The sequence below is a fragment of the Salvelinus alpinus genome, chromosome 2 (genome assembly GCF_045679555.1).
Source record: "Salvelinus alpinus chromosome 2, SLU_Salpinus.1, whole genome shotgun sequence".
Taxonomy (NCBI): Eukaryota; Metazoa; Chordata; class Actinopteri; order Salmoniformes; family Salmonidae; genus Salvelinus; species Salvelinus alpinus.
In genome coordinates this window covers 110,733,773-110,756,209 of record NC_092087.1, presented here as the reverse complement: position 1 = coordinate 110,756,209, position 22,437 = coordinate 110,733,773, and the positions used below count along the sequence as shown (strand labels likewise).

General features: G+C 40.1%; 2 protein-coding genes and 1 pseudogene across 2 annotated transcripts in view; 2 read left to right on the top strand and 1 right to left on the bottom strand.

Moving 5' to 3' along the window:
- The window catches only part of LOC139548189 (zinc finger protein ZFP2-like), a 249,135-nt gene that overhangs the window by 73,892 nt on the left and 152,806 nt on the right, over positions 1-22,437 (top strand). The gene's annotated exons all lie outside the window — the stretch shown is intronic.
- Positions 1,229-8,697, top strand: LOC139548578 (zinc finger protein ZFP2-like; annotated as a pseudogene).
- On the bottom strand, positions 16,001-20,732 carry LOC139547879 (zinc finger protein 271-like). Its single transcript, XM_071357034.1, has one exon. It carries the CDS (start codon positions 20,037-20,039, stop codon positions 18,087-18,089), a length of 1,953 nt encoding a protein of 650 aa, XP_071213135.1. The 5' UTR covers positions 20,040-20,732; the 3' UTR covers positions 16,001-18,086.

Here is a 22,437-nt window from a genome sequence, read left to right as displayed (position 1 = left end):
CAATGAACTTGCAGCTGCAGGGTCGGGATCATGTCATCTCTGATATGTACAGTACAGTGAAGGCATTTAAAACCAAACTGACTCTGTGCGAGACGCAGATGCGGAAAGAAAATTTGAGCCACTTTCCCAGCTGCCAGACCATGAAAGAGAAGCTCTCTACCAGTGCGTTCCCGAGCGCACAGTTGGCTGATAAAATAGGTATGCTTGCCGCTGACTTTCGACGCCGATTTGCTGACTTTGAAGCACAAAAAAGCAGGTTGGAACTGCTCGGTAACCCATTTGCTGTTGACGTGGAAAGCTCACCACCAAACCTCCAAATGGAGTTGATTGACCTCCAATGCAATGATGCACTGAGGGCAAAATATGCGGCAGTGGGTGCTGCGGAGTTCGCCCGTTTCCTCCCCGACACAATGCCCCAGCTGCGCATCCAGGCTGCTCAAACGTTGTCTATGTTTGGCAGCACATACCTGTGTGAACAACTGTTTTCTTTGATGAACCTGAACAAAACATCACACAGAAGTCGACTTACTGCTGAACACCTCCACTCAATTCTGAGGATTTCCTCAGCTCAGAGCCTTACCCCGAACATTGATGAACTTGTGGAAAAGATGGGACACCACCAAGTATCACCCTCAACCTCAAACAAGTGAACATTACTGTGCAATCACATATTTAGAGTTTTTACTCAGTTCAAGTTTAAAAGTTAAAGTTTAATATTTGTTTTCACTGCATGTTACTTCTCCTTAAACAAAGTGTTGTTTTTGATTAATAGATTTTTGCACTTTATTTTATTGTATTTCAATCCAATTATATTTTAAAAATATTTCAGTTGAGTGGATGATAGAAAATTGCTATTATTGTTTTTTTCTTTGAAGTAAATTTAGCCCACTTTTGCTAAAATAGAAAATATAGGCTACTGATGGTGCCTTGAATACCGGTTTCTTTCATTTAATGTTCATGTTATGGGGATTTTTATATAAAGGAAATTTGTCTTTTGTGTCTGTTGAAAATTAAAGATTACTGACAGAGCCATAAGAAAATATTGCTTTATTTATCTGATCATATTGGAATATATTTGTTAGGTTTTCAGTAGGTTCAATTAGGTTCACTAGACTATATGCGTCATTTAAAAAATTTTCAATGAACATTCGAACAGTCCGGCCCTCGGCTTGTAGCTAAATTTTTTATTTGGCCCTCCGTCCATTTGACTTTGACACCCCTGCTATAGTGTATATTAGCCACTGTGTTTTAAACCCTCGTCTGTCGTCTAGTTAGTAAGTTATCCTATTTCATTTCATATTTACGGTGTTGTTGTTATTATTCAGCTGGCGGGCTGGTTAAGTTAGCATTAGCCTAGCTAGCTAACATCTCCGACCATGAGTTCACTAAATTACTCTCTTCCTGCTGAAGAAGAGACGGTCTGCTGGACGGAGAAAGAAGCTCTCATCAAAGAGGAGGAGGAAGAGAAGGATGTTACAATACAAAAACAAGTAGAGGGTGAGGCTGTTACAGGGAAAGAAGAAGAGAAAGACGTTACAGTGAAAGAAGAGGCGTTCAGAGTGAAAGAGGAGGAGGATTCAGTTTTTGAAGTGAAAGCAGAGGAGGGGGAGATTACGGTCTCATCGGAAGAAGAGGAGGAGGAAACTGGATATCTGGGCCCGATTTCCCAAACGCAATTTAAGGCATCCAGTGGTTCTAAAGATGAACTTAGCCATAAGATGGTTTTGAGAAACCGGGCCGTGATTACCACTGGTAAGTACTGTCTTAAATACAGAGGTACAAACTCTGCAGTTGTTGAACTGATGTTTGGTGTTAAAAGGGAAATCTGCAATTGCTACATCCATATTTTGACTTTAAATTATTTATTTTATAGCCATTGATTCTTGGAGAATATAACACATGCCTCATGAGCTTAGTTCAACTGTTGTACCCATCAGAATCCCAAATAAGCTTTTTTACTCCAATGTTTAGAAACAATGTAAATCAACACTGTATAGCCTCAACATGGTTAACTATAATGTTGATATCATGGATGGTCAGTCCTTTCATCCATAGGTCTGTCTATGAATTTGAGAGTAGTTAAATGTCTCCAGGCCCATCATCATCTTATTACCAAAACAGTTGTGGAATGAGAGCCTTGTTATTGTTTCAACTGCAGGTTGGTTGATTGATGTGTGGCTTTTTTAAAGGGACAACCTAGTATTTAAACAGCAACAAAATGGCTGCCAAGAGACTTGGTTTGGTAAACAGCTGAGGGATGGGGCTGGAGAAATGTAACCACTCTCAAATTCATAGAGAAAGCTATTGTAGCAACCCTAACTCATTACCTAGCGACCTCGTCAAGAAGTTCAGACATCTTGGTGTAACAGTTATAAGGTGTTGGCTTGACAGTCGCTGGACCCAGGTTTGAGTTCAGCTCAGGGCTTCCCCACGAATTCACTACACTATGAATACAAGGACTGGCCATGCATGATGTCATAATGATAGTTTAACCAGGTTTCTAGGATATATAGTATATTCTAGAATTCATCCATGATGTCATAATGATAGTTTAACCAGGTTTCTAGCATATATAGTATATTCTAGAATTCATCCATGTTGTCATAATGATAGTTTAACCAGGTTTCTAGGATATATAGTATATTCTAGAATTCATCCATGATGTCATAATGATAGTTTAACCAGGTTTCTAGCATATATAGTATATTCTAGAATTCGTCCATGATGTCATAATGATAGTTTAACCAGGTTTCTAGGATATATAGTATATTCTAGAATTGCCAGTGAAGATTTCCTGTGGAGGCTAATTATTAGAGCTGTTGATAAGTCATTGTATAATATTCAGCCAATTTTTTTTCATGCCTTTACATTAATGGAAAGACATACCTAGATGCAATTACATTCATGAATTGGTTTGAAACCTTTGTTTTAAACCCTTCTCAAAGTTGGTGCCTTGACGGATTTGTAAAAAATGGTTTATCATGAAACACTTTTATTTATTTATTTAAATGTAACCTTTATTTAACTAGGCAAGTCAGTTAAGAACAAATTCTTATTTACAATGACTGCCTACCCCGGACGATGCTGGGCCAATTGTGTGCCGCCCTATGGGACTCCCACTCACAGCCGGTTGTGATACAGTCTGGATTTGATCCAGGGTGTCTGTAGTGGCGCCTCAAGCACTGAGAAGCAGTGTCCGCTGCGCCACTCGGGAGCCCCAAAATCATGTTCTAGTGCTGTCCCCAACTAAAATACATCTTGGTCAACCAAGAGTCATCTGTTCTTTCTACCAATCGCCCCATGTGTTTTTATAAAATCAAATATACGTACTGAATTTGTCTGATGCTTTAAGCATTCTGATCAAATAATTAAGACACACAAATGACTCGAAGTAGGGGGTAGGGGGAGCCGGTCGTCAACATAACCTGACCAGAGGGAGCCGCTCGTCAACATAACCCGACCAGAGGGAGCTGGTCGTCAGCATAACCTGACCAGAGGGAGCCGGTCGTCAGCATAACCTGACCAGAGGGAGCCGGTCGTCAGCATAACCTGACCAGAGGGAGCCGGTCGTCAACATAACCTGACCAGAGGGAGCCGGTCGTCAACATAACCCGACCAGAGGGAGCCGGTCGTCAACATAACCCGACCAGAGGGAGCCGGTCGTCAACATAACCCGACCAGAGGGAGCCGGTCGTCAACATAACCCGACCAGAGGGAGCCGGTCGTCAACATAACCCGACCAGAGGGAGCCGCTCGTCAACATAACCCGACCAGAGGGAGCCGCTCGTCAACATAACCCGACCAGAGGGAGCCGGTCGTCAACATAACCCGACCAGAGGGAGCCGGTCGTCAACATAACCTGACCAGAGGGAGCCGGTCGTCAACATAACCCGACCAGAGGGAGCCGGTCGTCAACATAACCCGACCAGAGGGAGCCGGTCGTCAACATAACCCGACCAGAGGGAGCCGGTCGTCAACATAACCCGACCAGAGGGAGCCGGTCGTCAACATAACCCGACCAGAGGGAGCCGCTCGTCAACATAACCCGACCAGAGGGAGCCGCTCGTCAACATAACCCGACCAGAGGGAGCCGCTCGTCAACATAACCCGACCAGAGGGAGCCGGTCGTCAACATAACCCGACCAGAGGGAGCCGGTCGGCAACATAACCCGACCAGAGGGAGCCGGTCGTCAACATAACCCGACCAGAGGGAGCCGGTCGTCAACATAACCTGACCAGAGGGAGTCCCCCCTCCGCTGCTGGACTTCGTAAATTCTGCCGTTTTGCTCCTGAAGTTTTCAGTAATAGACTAATAGTCTACATATAGATAGACTAATAGACTAGTAATAGGACTACACCATCAGTCTGCAACCTTTTCCAGTTGGAGTGCCAATTTATCTGACCATTTCTACCAATCTGTGTGCCAGTTATGATTTTCATATGCACATTTTACTGGAACAGTTTCATTTAATTTATAATAGTATCTCAAAATTATTGTCTGTGATTAATCTACAATCTATCTAAATGAAAATTATACAAATCTAAATAACTTTTATTGCCATTGCCAACTATGTAAAAAAATAGCCTACATAAAGCCAACAAATAAAAACATTGCATTCTGCAGGTAGAACATATCCTGATAGAAATAAATATCCTAGAAATCACATTGGCTGCAAATGGCCTGTCTACTACAAACTTGAAACATTGTATCAACTATCAACTGGGTCAGGAAACTCGGATAGCAAGCTTGCAACATTATATGAAATATTCTAGGCCCTCAGTTTCCTGCTCCAGTGAGTTCTGGACAGTAATCAGGTATTTTATGACATTTCCACTGGATCAGAGCATTACATTTTTCCCTTTTATGCCGTGTGTTTATCGAAATGGCGAGAGCTGGAAATATTTTACAAAAATACTTTGAGGAACTATTGTCATTCGCAATTGATTTTGATTAGCCTTTGTTTACTTGCTGTTTGGATGTGAAGAAGAAATTACTTTGAGAAGCTCCACAACTCATTAGTGGTTCAGCGTTAAGACAATCAGAAATACTATCAGACATCCCAAAATGGGCACATTTATAGGCCTACATTTGTGTGCCGGCCGGGTAGACTAGTCCTACTACTATATGGGTAATCAGGTGTGCGTCCTTACTCAACATTGACAGGGGTGTTTCAAACAAAAGACAATGAATAAATTGACAACTGACGCATCTTGCGGGGTCAGGTCTGGGTGGTCTGCCATGGGCCGTTTAATTTAGTATCCGTTTGGGTCGGCTGGGGAATGATTGTATTTCCCCATAGTATGTTGTTCCGAAGTTGACTGACTGAAAGGGAGTGTAACTTTGATTATAATTACACTTCCCTGAAGGAGAGAAACGAGGTACAACACCTGTTTGTCCCCGCCCTTTCCTGGGGTGGTGAAGAGCGGTATTAAATTTAAGGAATAAAATCCAAGCCTAACGCTCATCACCTGTGGAAGGCGGGGATTCCAGCGAGGCGTGGATATGATAGTATGTTGTACCTATTTTCCCTCCTTCAGGGAACAGTAGTTATAGTCATAACGTTAAGCTTGTCATATGATGAACTTCAACTTAAATACTGAATATTGCTGTCGGACAGTTTTTTTGTATTCAGATCTCTGAAATGCTCTCTAACTACGTCACATTTAGTGTCTCTTTATGTTACGCTGGGAAAACAGTTTTCATGGGAACAGAAATCCTAAATCATTTCAGAGTTTGCTAAATCCAATGGTTCTAACCGAGAGCCACCTTAGCTTTATTGACAACACCCAAATGGATACTGTCATTAACGTGGTTTTTCAATAATTACACATAATACTTAATACTGTAGCTGTTTAGTTAGTCACATGTTCAACTATCATCAGCTGATCCAGGAAATCATTTTCTGAATGACAGTCACATGACAAACATCACGACATGCAACAACAACCAAAGTGCTTCTTCATTCATTACTCTGGTAAAGACAGTTATGCCGTGCTTGGATCCAACATCCCTAACAAATTGATGTTTGTAATTAGAGGTCGACCGATTAATTAGGGCCGATTTTCAAGTTTTCATAACAATCGGAAATCTGTATTTTCGGACACCGATTTGGCCGTTTTTTTTACACCTTTATTTAATCTTTATTTAACTAGGCAAGTCGGTTAAGAACACATTCTTATCTTCAATGACGGCCTACCGGGGAACGGTGTAGGAATGGTGGGTTAACTGCCATGTTCAGGGGCAGAACGACAGATTTTCACCTTGTCCGCTTGGGGGATCCAAAAATCATAATCGGTCGACCTCTGTTCATAATGTGTTATTGTCTGCTTGATTTACAGTAGGGTCCCGTTAGTCTGTTTGGACACAGAGATACTTAGCTCATAATGTGTAGAGAACTGTTCCTTGATGGATCGGCTATTGTACAACACACAGAGCTATTTTCCTTTATTCAGGACATTTAGAATGACAACACATTACAGAGTAGCCTAGTGGGATTATTCACAAAATTATCTAGTGATCAGGTTATGAAATGTCATGACAGACATTTTAGTTTCCATGTTTCACCTGAACTATTAAATTATTTATAGTCCTAGGTCTATGTTGTTGTTAGGTGAAGTTATGGGTCCTACAGTAGGTCTATGTTGTTGTTAGGGGAAGTTATGGGTCCTACAGTAGGTCTATGTTGTTGTTAGTTGAAGTTATGGGTCCTACAGTAGGTTTGTTGTTGTTATGTGAAGTTATGGGTCCTACAGTAGGTCTGTGTTGTTGTTAGGTGAAGTTATGGGTCCTACAGTAGGTCTATGTTGTTGTTATGTGAAGTTATGGGTCCTACAGTAGGTCTATGTTATTGTTAGGTGAAGTTATGGGCCAATTTGTTAAACCCCTAATGTACAAACCCTCAGTTTCAGGCTGATGGCAACGCTAGCTAAAGAACATTTTACTGGTTGAAGTGTTTCAGTATAAAGCAGTTGATTTGCGACAATAACACAAACATATAGGAGATTCAAACAAGCCTTACAATTACAATGCATGTGCATCGCTGCAATTTTAGCACAGAACACAGAGGGGTCCTTTTTTGGAGACCAAAGGTCGTCTGGCACACTGCTTAGGTCTTGACTGTCTTAAGACAATTGTAAAATAATTTAACAGACATCAATTGTTGTACAACTTCATGGGTACGATCTGGGCATCGCCTTTTACCTCAAATAAACAGTGGATTTCTGCTGTTGTGGGCCTTTAACCGTCTGACTTTGTTGTTCACACAGCAGAGATACGGGACTATCGTGGATCCTCTGGGGAGTCTCAACAACCTCATGATGCTGACGAGGCAGAGAAGAGTCTCTCCACATCAGAACACCTCAAGAAACACCCGCAGAGATCCACAGGGAAGATAACTCACTGCTGCTCTGACTGTGGGAAGAGATTAAACTCCTCAGTACAACTTAAAATACATCAAAGAATTCACACAAGAGAGAAACCTTATAGCTGTGATCAATGTGGGAAGAGTTTTGCTCAATCCAGCCATCTGACAGTGAACACCAGAGAACACACACAGGAGAGAAACCTTATAGCTGTGGTCAATGTGGGAAGAGTTTTACTACATCTAGCCAGCTGACTGTACACCAGAGAATACACACAGGAGAGAAACCTTATAGCTGTGGTCAATGTGGGAAGAGTTTTTCTTCTGGCAATCTAACTATACACCATAGAACACACACAGGAGAGAAACCTTATAGCTGTAATCAATGTGGGAAGAGTTTTAGTCAATCTAGCTCTCTGACAGTGCACCAGAGAATACACACAGGAGAGAAACCATATAGCTGTGCTCAATGTGGGAAGAGTTTTGTTAAATCTAGCCATCTGACTGAACACCAGAGAACACACACAGGAGAGAAACCTTATAGCTGTGATCAATGTGGGAAGAGTTTTGCTAAATCCAGCCAGCTGACTTTACACCAGAGAACACACACAGGAGAGAAACCTTATAGCTGTAATCAATGTGGGAAGAGTTTTAGTCAATCTAGCTCTCTGACAGTGCACCAGAGAATACACACAGGAGATAAACCATTTAGCTGTGGTCAATGTGGGAAGAGTTTTAGTCAATCTGGAGATCTGACAGTGCACCAGAGAATACACACAGGAGAGAAATCATTTATCTGTCATCAATGTGGGAAGAGTTTTTCTACTTCTACCTATCTAACTATACACCATAGAACACACACAGGAGAGAAACCATATAGCTGTGGTCAATGTGGGAAGAGTTTTTCTTCTTCTAGCTACCTAAATATACACCATAGAACACACACAGGAGAGAAATCTTTTAGGTTTAACCAGAGATAATCTGATAAAAGATCTCTGATCAAATATCAGAAAATGTATATATGAAGGAGTTGTTTCATGATATCAATGAAATAATGTCACAATGTAGAATGTTTTAACATTGTAGTAGGAGTATTTTAATGTCTCAATGTAGAATGTTTTAATATATAGTATATTAATGTACTCTGCAGTCAGTCAGTCAGAATGTCACAATGTAGAACCCTAAACGTTTGCCCCCTTATCAATTGGTTTCAACATGATATGGATATTAGGCTCATTGGGGGAAATCCAGGCTCTGAATTGAAAGAGTATTATTTATGTGATTTAACACAAAGTGAGTAACAAAAAAAGAGTTGTCCTCTAACCAGTGATGTACACATTATTTCCAGAATCAACTGATTTCAACATAATATCGATGAGTTATGACAAATAAGTGTTGTGTTCCTTTGTTTAGTGACCCCTAAATTTAAATGCATCACTCCAATATGTAGCTGACTGTTTTCTGCAGGTTGTCCTCTAACCAGTGAGCTAAAAGATATCTCCCATTTCCATGTTTGTTTGTTGTTAGTTTCAACAGCACGTACAACCTGATTTCCCCCCTAATCGATATCAGTGATTTATTGCTACTTGTCAAAACAACAGTGTTTTTGGTGCTTGTGCAGTTTATAAGGAACTTGTTTTAAAAAAGACAATTATTGTGGCAGATGTTTGTGTATATACCACATGTTAGGTTTTCAATTTATGCCAAACTGTTTCTGCATATTGGTTATTGATTTGGACACGTTAAAACTGTGTTTTGACATTGGGCTATCCCACCTAGCAAAATGTAATTGAAAAGATGTTGAAAATAATACTATGCAATCAAATATTTCATATTTACATTTCATGTAACATTTAGTAATGAAAATTATTCATGCAACCAACTGACAGTTTTTTGGTACAATTATATTGACATTGTTGCCCTGTTTTTAGAATTTCAAGGTTCATTTTCACATGTGCCAACCCAAATGTACTAGAGCATGACATTGGGGACTGGGCCCTGATCCAACAACATGCCTATCGAGTGAACCCTGAAAAGAGAGAGAAGCTCTGCAGTGAGGTGGAAAGTTACTACGGATATTGCAGGAGTTTCCTCTTGAAATCAGACATGTCCGTGGTGAGAACAACCTGGTTGCTGCTTGTTTCAAGGGGGGCAGTCAAAATGTTTTGTGTTTTGCGTTTAGCCAGTGCATTGCCATGGATCACAGTTTATTTTTACTGCACGTTTTTCCGTATTGGAGATGAGTTTTGTTTGGGCTCGTTCCAAGGGGACGAGAGTTCTAGAAGTGAGTGGGTTTTAGGAAGACGTGAGTTCTAGAAGCTAGTGGGTTTTAGGAAGACGAGAGTTCTAGAAGCTATAGAAAGAAAAATCTTTGTGGGAATAATAAAAAATAAATATTGTTTTTAATTGTTGTTTGCCAGTAGACAGACACCATGTTTATATTGGTGACGGTGAAGCATTGTAGTTGATTATAATGTGAAATGGAAGTTGTTTTCTGTTGTTGGTGAGCAAACTCTTTAGGTGTTAGTTAGTCTTTGGTTTTTCCATTTATGTTTTGAGGTTGGACTTTAGCACGTATAGCTCGTTAGCACGTAGGATGCACTGATAAGTGTCACCTCTTTAGTCAGTATGTTTTACACCTGTGCTGGCTTGTCCATCTCGTTAGTGGGAAGGTGTTTCACCTGAGCTGGTCCAGGTTCTATTTAATATTGTCTGACCCAGTGCTCCAGTTGTCTTGATAGATGTGGAGAGTCAACACCTTTAGTTGCGTCACCTTTTTGGTTAGCGTCCTGTCTTTAAGTTTGTTGTGGGTTTTTCTTTTGTTTGCCTCTTCTTGGGCAGATTTAGTGGGTCTCATGGTGGGTGTCTTTTATGTCCCAGTTGTTGTTACTAGTCAACTTTCAGTGGACACCCCCATAGTGTCTTTGAGAACCCCTCCTAAAAAACAAGCTTATATTTTGGGTTGGATATTTCATCCAATTAGTGTTTTAATCAATGGAATTTCCTTAGAATGCTCATTGGTCTTTCAGTTGTTAATCTTCTGGTTTTTTTATCCTGTTATTTTCGTGTACTAAGTATTTCTGTTTATTTTCATTGTTTTCTCCTGTAAAGCCATTGTGTTGCATCCATGTCTGAAATGTGCTGTATAAATAAAGCTTGATTTGATTTTAAGAAATGAACCCAATGACTGACCAATCAACAGACTCTTGGTATGAAAATCAGTATCAATCCCACTTTTCAAGCCTGTTGAAGGCGTGTTGGAGTGGTAAACACCACCCCCGGCTCTACCAGGGGCTTGAGGTGGTCTCCCACAGCTCTGCTGGTGGAGTGGTAAACACCACCCCCGGCTCTACCAGGGGCTTGAGGTGGTCTCCCACAGCTCTGCTGGATGAGTGGTAAACACCACCCCCGGCCGGCTCTACCAGGGGCTTGAGGTGGTCTCCCACAGCTCTGCTGGTGGAGTGGTAAACACCACCCCCGGCTCTACCAGGGGCTTGAGGTGGTCTCCCACAGCTCTGCTGGTGGAGTGGTAAACACCACCCCCGGCTCTACCAGGGGCTTGAGGTGATCTCCCACAGCTCTGCTTATGTCATGTTCTGTGGCCTTGCCGTTCCATTTCTTGACTGCCCCTGCAACACAGAAAGAAACACATTTAGTCATATTATATAAAACACTCAAAGTAATGGATATGGAGCATCTATGGCCTCAGTTACACCTGGCACCTAAATGTGACTTCTGTCATCTGATCACTCCAAGCTGCATTAGGTTCAGATCTACCAGGATGGGCCTTTGACATAGTCTGGATGCAGTCAGGCCACTGAATATGCATCAGCAATGTAAAGAGATGGGGTGAATGAGTGGGGAAAAGTACATTTGACACAAATTACCTTCATAATATCAAAGAACAAATGTGTGTGTCTGAGGGGAAATTAACTTTCATACAGCCAAAAGGGGTGAGAAATTACACCAATATCAGTGGACAATTTGCACTAATGTAAATAAACATATATTATGGAACATGTTCTCGTTTGCTGACTTGATGAACCACTAAGGGGACATAAATATTTTCCATCTAAACCATGTGTGACCTCTCACCTCTCTGGCTGTAGAAGTGTTCTTCCTAACCAGTCCCTCAACAGCTCTCTGACTGAGCTCCACCCTCACTGGGTCTTCAGAGGAGAGGAAGGCTGAGGAGGGATGGAAGGATGAATGGATCAGTCAGTCAATAAAGTGTAGAGCTGCTGTCTATGCTGTCTGACAAAATCACTATTTTAGTAGTTCATTAAAGTAAATAAGGCTTTATGACTGCTGAATAAAAACTATCAATCACTTAGATCATGTATTTTCAGGTAGAGATACATCCTTGGGACGTCCCTAGCATATTGAAGTTGACATTTAAATGGTTAAGGTTAGGGTTTAGGGTAGGGATGTCTCAAGGATCCCGGATAGCATTGACCATTGTGCATTCTTCTGTCTCTTTTACATAGCAGGTGATGGGTTCTAACTTCTGAACTTGAAAATATTAAATATCCTTATTATGTGAAATTGAATGAAACAATAATGTATGTTGATGCTAATATGATGTACAATATTCCATGATGTTTCTATATGATAACAATAGCGTAATATATTTAATATAATGTACAATATTCCATAATGTTTCTATATGATAACAATACCGTAATATATTTAAAATGCCATATACTATTTTTTAACAGTTTCACTAATACATTTTTATTAACTTAATTATTATGATTCAACGTCAGTTCACCGTCTCACCTCATACTGTATTGGAGCAGCAGCAGCTGACTGCCCAGTTCAACATCAGTTCACCGTCTCACCTCATACTGTATTGGAGCAGCAGCAGCTGACTGCCCGGTTCAACATCAGTTCACCGTCTCACCTCATACTGTATTGGAGCAGCAGCAGCTGACTGCCCAGTTCAACATCAGTTCACCGTCTCACCTCAGCTGACTTGGTCGTTGATGCTAATCATCATGTGTTGAATCTGAGAGTAAATAGAGCCGACTACAACTCTAAAAATGAAGGGTTCAACTGGAGTTGTTCTCAGATCCCCTAAGAACCGCAGGGTTCTTGGTCAATGAAAAACAGCCCCAAAAGGTTCTTCAAAGAACTTGTTAGAAGGTGGGTTCATCGAGGAACCTCCGTTGTTGCTGGACTTCTTCCGGGAACTTCGCAATTACAACTGAAAACGATGGTGACAAGTTTGGATGCGACAACAAGTTAAAAAGGTTAAGTTGGGTTGATGTTTGGCTCTGAATATGTCTCGAAATAATTTATTATAATAATAATATAACATAATAATGAATAACGAAGACAATTCTGGTTGTCTGTGAATAGCTTCCATAACGTTACTATAGCTAATTACCGTAAATATTAGAAAGCCGGGTTTGACCGTCGGCGTTGTATGAGCTACAGTACAGTACCGTTATCTAGCTAGCTAACGTTATGTCCTAACTAGGCAGAACTAGGTTTGGATTATTTCCCTCAACTATATTCTTTCCCATATATATTGTATATCGTTTCCATAAAGCCAACATGGCTTTACACTCATTAACGTACGTTTCCAATCTAGAGCAGTTCTCACTTTTGTGAGAATGAACTAGCTAACGTTAACTAACTAACGAAGGACGGTGACCTGTCCAGACGAGATGTTACAACGAACTGAATCGTCAATGGAGGTCTTCCTCTTTATATAGCCTGCTACAGCATGCAATACTATTAACTCACAAGGGGGCATAACGTTACATGTACAATACTATCCAATTTTGGAAACGTTACATGTACAATACTGTCCCATTTTGGAAACGTTACATGGACAATACTATCCCATTTTGGAAACGTTACATGGACAATACTATCCCATTTTGGAAACGTTACATGGACAATACTATCCCATTTTGGAAACGTTACATGGACAATACTATCCCATTTTGGAAACGTTACATGGACAATACTATCCCATTTTGGAAACGTTACATGGACAATACTCTCCCATTTAGGAAACGTTACATGGACAATACTATCCCATTTTGGAAACGTTACATGGACAATACTATCCCATTTTGGAAACGTTACATGGACAATACTATCCCATTTTGGAAACGTTACATGGACAATACTATCCCATTTTGGAAACGTTACATGGACAATACTATCCCATTTTGGAAACGTTACATGTACGCCCCCTTGTGGAGGGAAATTAATATCTTAGATGGTAGCTGTAGATGGGATTCAAATGCATAATGGTATTAATACAGTGTCTAGACTACCTCTTTTGTATAAATGCCCTTCAGACTCCAAACACAGTATTGCCACACAGCAAAATGTTGCGTATAATCTTTCGAGTCAGCCTGATCAATTTTTAAACAATTTGTGAACAAAGATATCTTGAAATGTGATATTAGGCCTGTATGGCAGTACTGTTACTGTATGGCAGTACTGTATTGGCTAGTGCTTTCTCCAATATGTTCTTCTATTTTACTTTCAATTGTATGTCGATGCCATTTATCTTTCAATATATATTTTATATATATATATATATTTTAATGCTTGTAAGACTATTCTTTGACACATTTTCTCTTCCTTTGAAATTCTTATAAGACAGAACATGGACACAATACAATTGGGATCAAGAAGAAGGTACAGATATGTTGTAGGACAGCTGCATTTGAAGTGTACATTCAACCTACATAGCAGTCAATATGTAACGGATGTGAAATGGCTAGCTAGTTAGCGGGTACGCGCTAACAGCGTTTCAATCAGTTACGTCACTTGCTCTGAAACCTAGAACTAGTGTTTCCCCTTTCTCTGCAAGGGCCGCGGTTGATGTGTGCAGAGGGTCCCTGGTTCGCGCCCGTGGGGACGGTCTAAAGTAATACTGTTACAAATACAAACTGAATCTTCATGGGAACATTTGTTATGTTCTTTGTTAATTGTATGTGTATTAATCTTTTCTTACTTTTGTTGACATATTTCACCGCTCTTCACTCCTTTACTGCACATCGGTGGAAATCCATTTCACCATGAGAGTGAAATCCCGCTGGCCTTTGATGGGGAGAACATCCACGCCCTCGAGGACGTCCCCATGGGACTTGGGGCTCTGCTAGGGCTGTATTTTTATTTTCCCTTAAAATTGCCCAAAATGTCAGAAAAACACTTATGTTGTTAAGTTACTGTGTTCTGGGGAGAAGAGAAGTTGGGGTGAAGTTACCAGGGCCGGTCATAAAGATGGAAAACTTCCTAACATAACTAAGTGGATACGATGTACACACTAAAGCTGAAAAATCTGTATTTAGCATCAAGTCTACAATATTGTTAGTTTACCTATGATTCATTTTTAATGTATGTTGTTTTCATTGTACATTCTATTTTATATATTTTAAATGTCATGAAAAGCACTATACAAAGTAAATTTATTATTTATTATGGTCTGACATGTCTGCAGAAATGTTGCAATTTTGTAATGTGTTAAGTTTGGTAAATTGTTTTGCAAATATTAATTCACATTTGTGGTGCCACTAAATAAACAATTAATTATTTAAATCAATATTGTTAATATTGTTATTATTAAAATATGTTTTTATAATGGAGGGAGGGTGGACAGGAAGTTAAAAAAATGAACCCCAAAATGTTCTTTGAGGAACCATGATAAGGGGTTCTTCAAAGAACTTTTAGGGGTTCCCACAAAAGGTTCTTTGAATAACTTTTAGGGGTTCCCTCCACTGTTTCAATTTGAAGAACCCCTAAAGGATACTCCAGGAACCTTTACTTTTTAGAGTGTATATTGATAAAAGTCACCTTGTCCGAGAGACATTTACATAGTTATACACAGCCCAATTTGAGATGACTATTTTGGGGCGAAAAGCGGCCACAACAGACAGACCTGATATGGCCCATAATTCAACGTCCTTGGACGTCACGGGCTGAGTGGGTATGACCAAAGTTATTCTATTTAGCTGCACTTTGTATTACATTTTTACACTATAATAAATGTTTCTGATGCCGCATAGCCCGCTTTCAAAGGGAGTCGTTGGTTTTTAGAGGCAGTCGCTTTTTAGCTTTTTGTCTGAAAGTATTTTCTCAACTGTGATACCAACTCCAGTCAGCAGATGGCGATGTGCGTCTTTCAGGTGATTCTGCCACTGACGTATAATCTAGTGGACGGGACGCTTCTTCAACATCAACAGCTAATCAGCCACCTTGGTTCACTAACTTTATGGAAAAAGGTTTATTCAATAAATCTAGCAACTCCTCCCATACTGGGAAAATACAGGAATACACACTCAGAGCCTCCTGACTGGGCCCTGTTTACACCTCCAAGGTGCCCCCCTCACACAGGAATACACACTACGAGGCTTTTCTAACTACTACACTTTGCGTGTTTCCCTCACATCTTAAAAAAAAAAAAAAAGTTTGAGATTTTGTATCGACTCGGCTCACTGCCTCTCAGATCAAAGGTGGGTCCATCTGCTCCGTTCCCCAAGTGTGGTCTCCCTGAGATCCCAAGTTAGAAGGATCCCTCGTGCACCATTTACCCAGGTCGTCACGAGCGGTCACCAAGTGAAGATTAACATCCCCAAATGTGGTTAATATCTTTCATATCAACTGAGACAAACTTCTTAAACTAAATCTTTATTCACTTAATAAAGGAGCAGGTCAATACAACGTACACATATAAAGTGAATCAATTGAGTGCTCTACGATAATGATGGCTGGTCGACAAATCACCCCCAGATAAAAGTACAAAGGTCTTTTACAGCCAGGATACACCCCTTTCAACCTACATGACCAACAACAGATGTATAGAACGGGTCACAAGGTTAAGACTGGTATGAAAGATACTTATAATTCTCAGCAGACAATATCTGATGTAAAAACAGTACTCTTTGTGTAGAGACCAGGGTCTGGCCCTGGGGTCATCTCTCCCTGGTACCATATAGAACAGAAACATTAACTCATGCTCTGGAATGCGGTCTCTTTAGGTTTAATCACCCAAAAGACATTGTAAATCTCCTGTCAGTGTTTTCTCCCAGAGGCCCATCCTCAGTAGAACAAACAGACACAATAGTTCTAAGAACCCTCTATTCTGTTGCATAAAACAACCATTTGATCCAATAAAAGTATTATAACATTATGTTGCAGTTTTGCTCTCAGTGTCCACTGAAAGTTGACTAGTAACAACAACTGGGACCTAAAAGACACCACCCATGAGACCCACTAAATCTGCCCAAGAAGAGGCAAACAAAAGAAAAACCCACAATAAACTTAAAGACAGGAAGCAAACCAAAAAAGTTGCCACAACTAAAGGTGTTGACTCTCCACATCTATCAAGACAACTGGAGCACTGGGCCAGACACTCTTAAATAGAACCTGGACCAGCTCAGTTGAAACACCTTCCCACTAACGAGATGGACAAGCCAGCACAGGTGTAACACATACTGACTAACGAGGTGACACCAATCAGTGCGTCCTACGTGCTAACGAGCTATACATGCTAAAGTCCAACCGCAAAACATAAATGGAAAGACCAAAGTCTGTAACACCTTTAGGACAACAAATATATTTTATATTTATGACTCAATTTATTAGGATTGTTAATAAAATTGATTATAGACCGATTTATGATTTATTATACAGCGTCCATGTGTATAAGCTGCAAGTACGTTGAAATTAAATGTTTTCTTTTCAACTAAAACCAAACTTATATTGTACGTCGGTCATAGTCTTATTTTCAACAACATTGTGCTAGGTGGGATATCCCCAATGTCACAGTTTAAACATGTCCAAATGCAGAAACAGTTTGTGATAAATTGAAAACCTAAACGTAAAATGTACTATATACACAAACATCTGCCACAATAATCATATTACTTAAACAAGCACCTTATAAACTGCACAAGCACCAGAAACGCTGTTGTTTTAACAAGTAGCAATAAATCTCTGATATCGATTAGGGGGGACATCAGGTTGTAGGTGCTGTTGAAACTAACACAACTAAAAAAAACACATGGAAATGGGAGATATATTTTACCTCACTGGTTAGAGGACAACCTGCAGAAAACAGTCAGCTACAATTTGGAGTGATGCATTTAAATGTAGGGGTCGCTAAACAAAGGAACGCAACACTTATTTGTCATCACTCATCAATATTATGTTGAAATCAATTGTGCCGAGAGGAGGGAGATGAGGTTGCACGTCCTGTTAAAACTAACAGCTCAAAAACAACACGGAATCTGGGAGTAATGTGTACATCACTGGTTAGAGGACAATTTGTAGAAAACAGCCAGATACATCTTGAAGTGTTGCATTTTGATTCAAGTGGGTCACCAACATGGTAAGTGTAACACAGCTCTTTTTGTGTTAGTCACTTTTTTGTTAAATCACATAAATAGTACTCTTTCAAGAGCCTGGATTTTTCCTAAGGCTGAAATCAATTGAATGGGGAAAATGTTTAGCGTTCTATCAATTTCTATGTGAAATTGTTTAAAATACTCCTACTACATTGTTAAAACATTCTACATTGTGACATCATTAAAATACTCCTACTACAATGTTAAAACATTCTACATTGTGACATCATTAAAATACTCCTTCTACAATGTTAAAACATTCTACATTGTGACATCATTAAAATACTCCTACTACAATGTTAAAACATTCTACATTGTGACATCATTTCATTGATATCATGAAACAACTCCTTCATGTATGTATTTTCTGATGTTTGATCAAAGATCTTTTATCAGAGTATCTCTTCCCACATTGATCACAGCTGTAAGATTTCTCTCCTGTGTGTGTTCTCTGGTGTGATACCAGATGGCCAGATTGACCAAAACTCTTCCCACATTGATCACAGCTGTAAGGTTTCTCTCCTGTGTGTGTTCTCTTGTGCACTGTCAGCTCTCCAGCTAGACGAAAACGCTTCCCACATTGATCACAGCTGTAAGATTTCTCTCCTGTGTGTATTCTCTGGTGCACTGTCAGCTCTCCAGATCCACCAAAACTCTTCCCACATTGACCACAGCTAAAAGGTTTCTCTCCTGTGTGTGTTCTCTGGTGTGATACCAGATGGCCAGATTGACCAAAACTCTTCCCACATTGACCACAGCTATAAGATTTCTCTCCTGTGTGTGTTCTCTGGTGTGATACCAGATGGCCAGATTGACCAAAACTGTTCCCACATTGACCACAGCTATAAGGTTTCTCTCCCGTGTGTGTTCTCTGGTGTTGAGTCAGAGTTCTAGATGCACCAAAACTCTTCCCACATTGATCACAGCTGTAAGGTTTCTCTCCTGTGTGTGTTCTCTGGTGTGATACCAGATGGCCAGATTGACCAAAACTCTTCCCACATTGACCACAGCTATAAGATTTCTCTCCTGTGTGTGTTCTCTGGTGTGATACCAGATGGCCAGATTGACCAAAACTCTTCCCACATTGACCACAGCTATAAGGTTTCTCTCCCGTGTGTGTTCTCTGGTGTTGAGTCAGAGATCTAGATGCAGCAAAACTCTTCCCACATTGATCACAGCTATAAGGTTTCTCTCCTGTGTGTGTTCTCTGGTGCACTGTCAGCTTTCCAGCTTGACGAAAACTCTTCCCACATTGATCACAGCTGTAAGGTTTCTCTCCTGTGTGTATTCTCTGGTGCACTGTCAGGTCTCCAGATCCACCAAAACTCTTCCCACATTGACCACAGCTAAAAGGTTTCTCTCCTGTGTGTATTCTCTGGTGCACTGTCAGCTCTCCAGATCGAAGAAAACTCTTCCCACATTGACCACAACTATAAGGTTTCTCTCCTGTGTGTATTCTCTGGTGTGATACCAGATGGCCAGATCGACCAAAACGCTTCCCACATTGACCACAGCTGTAAGGTTTCTCTCCTGTGTGTGTTCTCTGGTGCACTGTCAGCTCTCCAGCTTGACGAAAACTGTTCCCACATTGACCACAGCTATAAGGTTTCTCTCCCGTGTGTGTTCTCTGGTGTTGAGTCAGATGGCCAGATTGACCACAACTATAAGATTTCTCTCCTGTGTGTGTTCTCTGATGAATTTTAATGCCTAATGAGGTGAATCTCTTCCCACAGACAGAACAGCATTGAGTTATCTTCCCTGTGCATCTCTGCAGGTGTTTCTTGAGGTGTTCTGATCTGGAGAGAGTCTTCTCTGCCTCTTCAGCATCATGAAGTTGTTGAGGCTCCCCAGAGGATCCAGGATAGTCCCGTATCTCTCCTGTGTGAACAACAAAGTCAGACAGATGATTAAAGGCCCACAACAGCAGAAATCCATTGTAAAAGGTGATGCCAAAAGCGTAAAAATAAAGGAGAGCCGCACACTCTAGGAGCTCAGATGCAAAAATGTAATTACCAACATTGACAGCCAAGCTGTCTTCATCAGGGTATAATCGAAGCGTAGCCATGCTGTTGTACAACAATTGACGTCTGTAATGAATGTTAAAGTTATTTGACAATTGTCTTAACTTCTTATGGCTGCAGGGGCAGTATTGAGTAGCTTGGATGAAAGGTGCACAGAGGTGCCCATAGTAAACTGCCTGCGTCCCAGTTGCTAATATATGCATATTATTATTCGTATTGGATAGAAAACACTCTGAAGTTTCTAAAACTGTTTGAATTATGTCTGTGAGTATAACAGAACTCATATGGCAGGCAAAAACCTGAAGTTCCGCTTCCTGTTTGAATTTTTTCTGCGGTGGCAGATTTTCAACCAAGCTCTCATTTAAATTACAGCGAGATATGAGTTTTCACTTCCTACGGCTTCCACTAGATGTCAATAGAACTTTGTCTGACTCTAATGTGAAGGGGGGCCGAAGGAGACAGGAATGTGTAATCACTGCCACGAGCTGACCATGCTTTCACATGCACAGTCACATGAGGAGGACCTCCGTTCCACCGCTCATCTGAAGTCAATCTAATTCTCCGGTGGGAACGTTATTCAAGATGTATGTTAACAACATTCTAAAGATTGATTCAGTACATCGTTTGACATGTTTCTACTGACTTGTGTAACTTTTGGACATTTCGTCACGTTATAGAGGACGCACTTTGTGACTTGAATTGTTTACCAAATGCGCTAACCAAAGTAGCTAATTGGACATATATACGGACATTATTGAACAAATCAAGCATTTATTGTGGACCTGGGATTCCTAGGACTGCATTCTGATGAAGTTCATCAAAGGTAAGTGTAGTAACCTGGTATATTTATGTTTACCAATAGATGGCAGTATTGACTCAAGACGGGTTTGCTTTCCGCTATCCGTAGCTATTTCCTATGTCTGCCTATATTACCATGATTAAGAAAGCTTCAGGTAGTTTAAGCCAGGTGCATAAGATAATGTAAAATCTAAGTTACAATTAAAGACTAAACCGTATGTAAGTCTCATGAGTCGTAATTCTAAGAAGCCTTTAAGGATACTACAGTAAGGATACATTTATCATGTATTTTCTGGTTTCTGTTGACCCCAACATGGCGGCTAATTTGGCTATTGTTCTGAGCTCCGTCTCAGATTATTGCATGATTTGCTTTTTCCGTAAAAGTTTTTTTAAATCTGACACAGCTGTTGCATTAAGGAGAGGTATATCTATAATTCCATGTGTATTACTTGTATTATCATCTACATTTATGACGAGTATTTCTGTTGAAACGATGTGGCTATGTAAAATCACTTGATGTTTTTGGAACTAGTGAATGTAACGCGCCAATGTAAACTCAGATATTTTGTTATAAATATGAACTTTATCAAACAAAACATGCATGTATTGTGTAACATGAAGTCCTATGAGTGTCATCTGATGAAGATAATCAAAGGTTAGTGATTAATATTATCTCTATCTGCTTTTTCTGACTGCTATCTTTCGCAGGAAAAATGTCTGTGCTTATTGTGGTTTGATGGTGACTTAACAATCGTTTGTAGTGCTTTCGCTGAAAAGCATATTTGAAATCGGACAGTTTGATGGGATTAACAACAAGATTACCTTAAAAATGATATAAGACACATGTATGTTTGGGGAATTTTAATTATGAGATTTCTGTTTGAATTTGGAGCCCTGCACGTTTCACTGGCTGTTGTCATATCATCGATATTATCGATCCCGTTACCGTTAGCGGGGTGCAGCCATAAGATGAGAAAATAAATAAATAAATAAAATGAGCAACAAAAATCATATGTTGTCTTGTTTTCACATTAGTAGTAACATCGATGATTGTCGGCTAGAAATAAGTTATTCAAGTTGTTGAAACTCTAAGCAGTGTGCCTGACAACTTTTGGTCTCCAATATAGGCCCCTTTCTGTGTTTAATAAAATTGCGGCACGAGGGCAAAGCACATACAATTTGATTGTAGAAACTCCTCCCTGCTAATGAGGAAACCACTAGTTATGGATGTAGTATATCTGCCTGGAGAAAAAATGCTGAGCAAAGATTTTAGTTTTTCACAATGTATTCTGAATGGGGGAAACTCAGGGGTTGAACCTCCATTTCCAGGTTGTAGTTTTTCACAATTTATTCTGAATGTGATTGGGGGAAAACTCAGGGGAGTAACCTCCATTTCCAGGTTGCTTATGAGTGCATTTCACACTACTTTGGATTATAATTGTAAGGATCGCTTGAATGTCCTGTTGAATATAATGTTTGCTACAGTATCAAGAAATATGTTTAATTATTGAAGAACCGCGTTAATGACAGTATCCATTTGGGTGTTGTCAATAAAGTTACGATGATAATTTTTTTAATTTAACCTTTATTTAACCAGGTCGGCCAGTTGAGAACAAGTTCTCATTTACAACTGCAACCTGGCCAAGATAAAGCAAAGCAGTGTGACAAAAACAACACAGAGTTACACGTGGGATAAACAAACGTACAGTCAATAACACAATAGAAAAATCTATATACAGTGTGTGCAAATGGAGTACGGAGGTAAGGCAATAAATAGGCCATAGTAGCGAAGTAATTACAATTTAGCAAATTAACACTGGAGTGATAGATGTGCAGATGATGATGTGCAAGTAGAAATACTGGTGTGCAAAAGAGCAAAAAAAG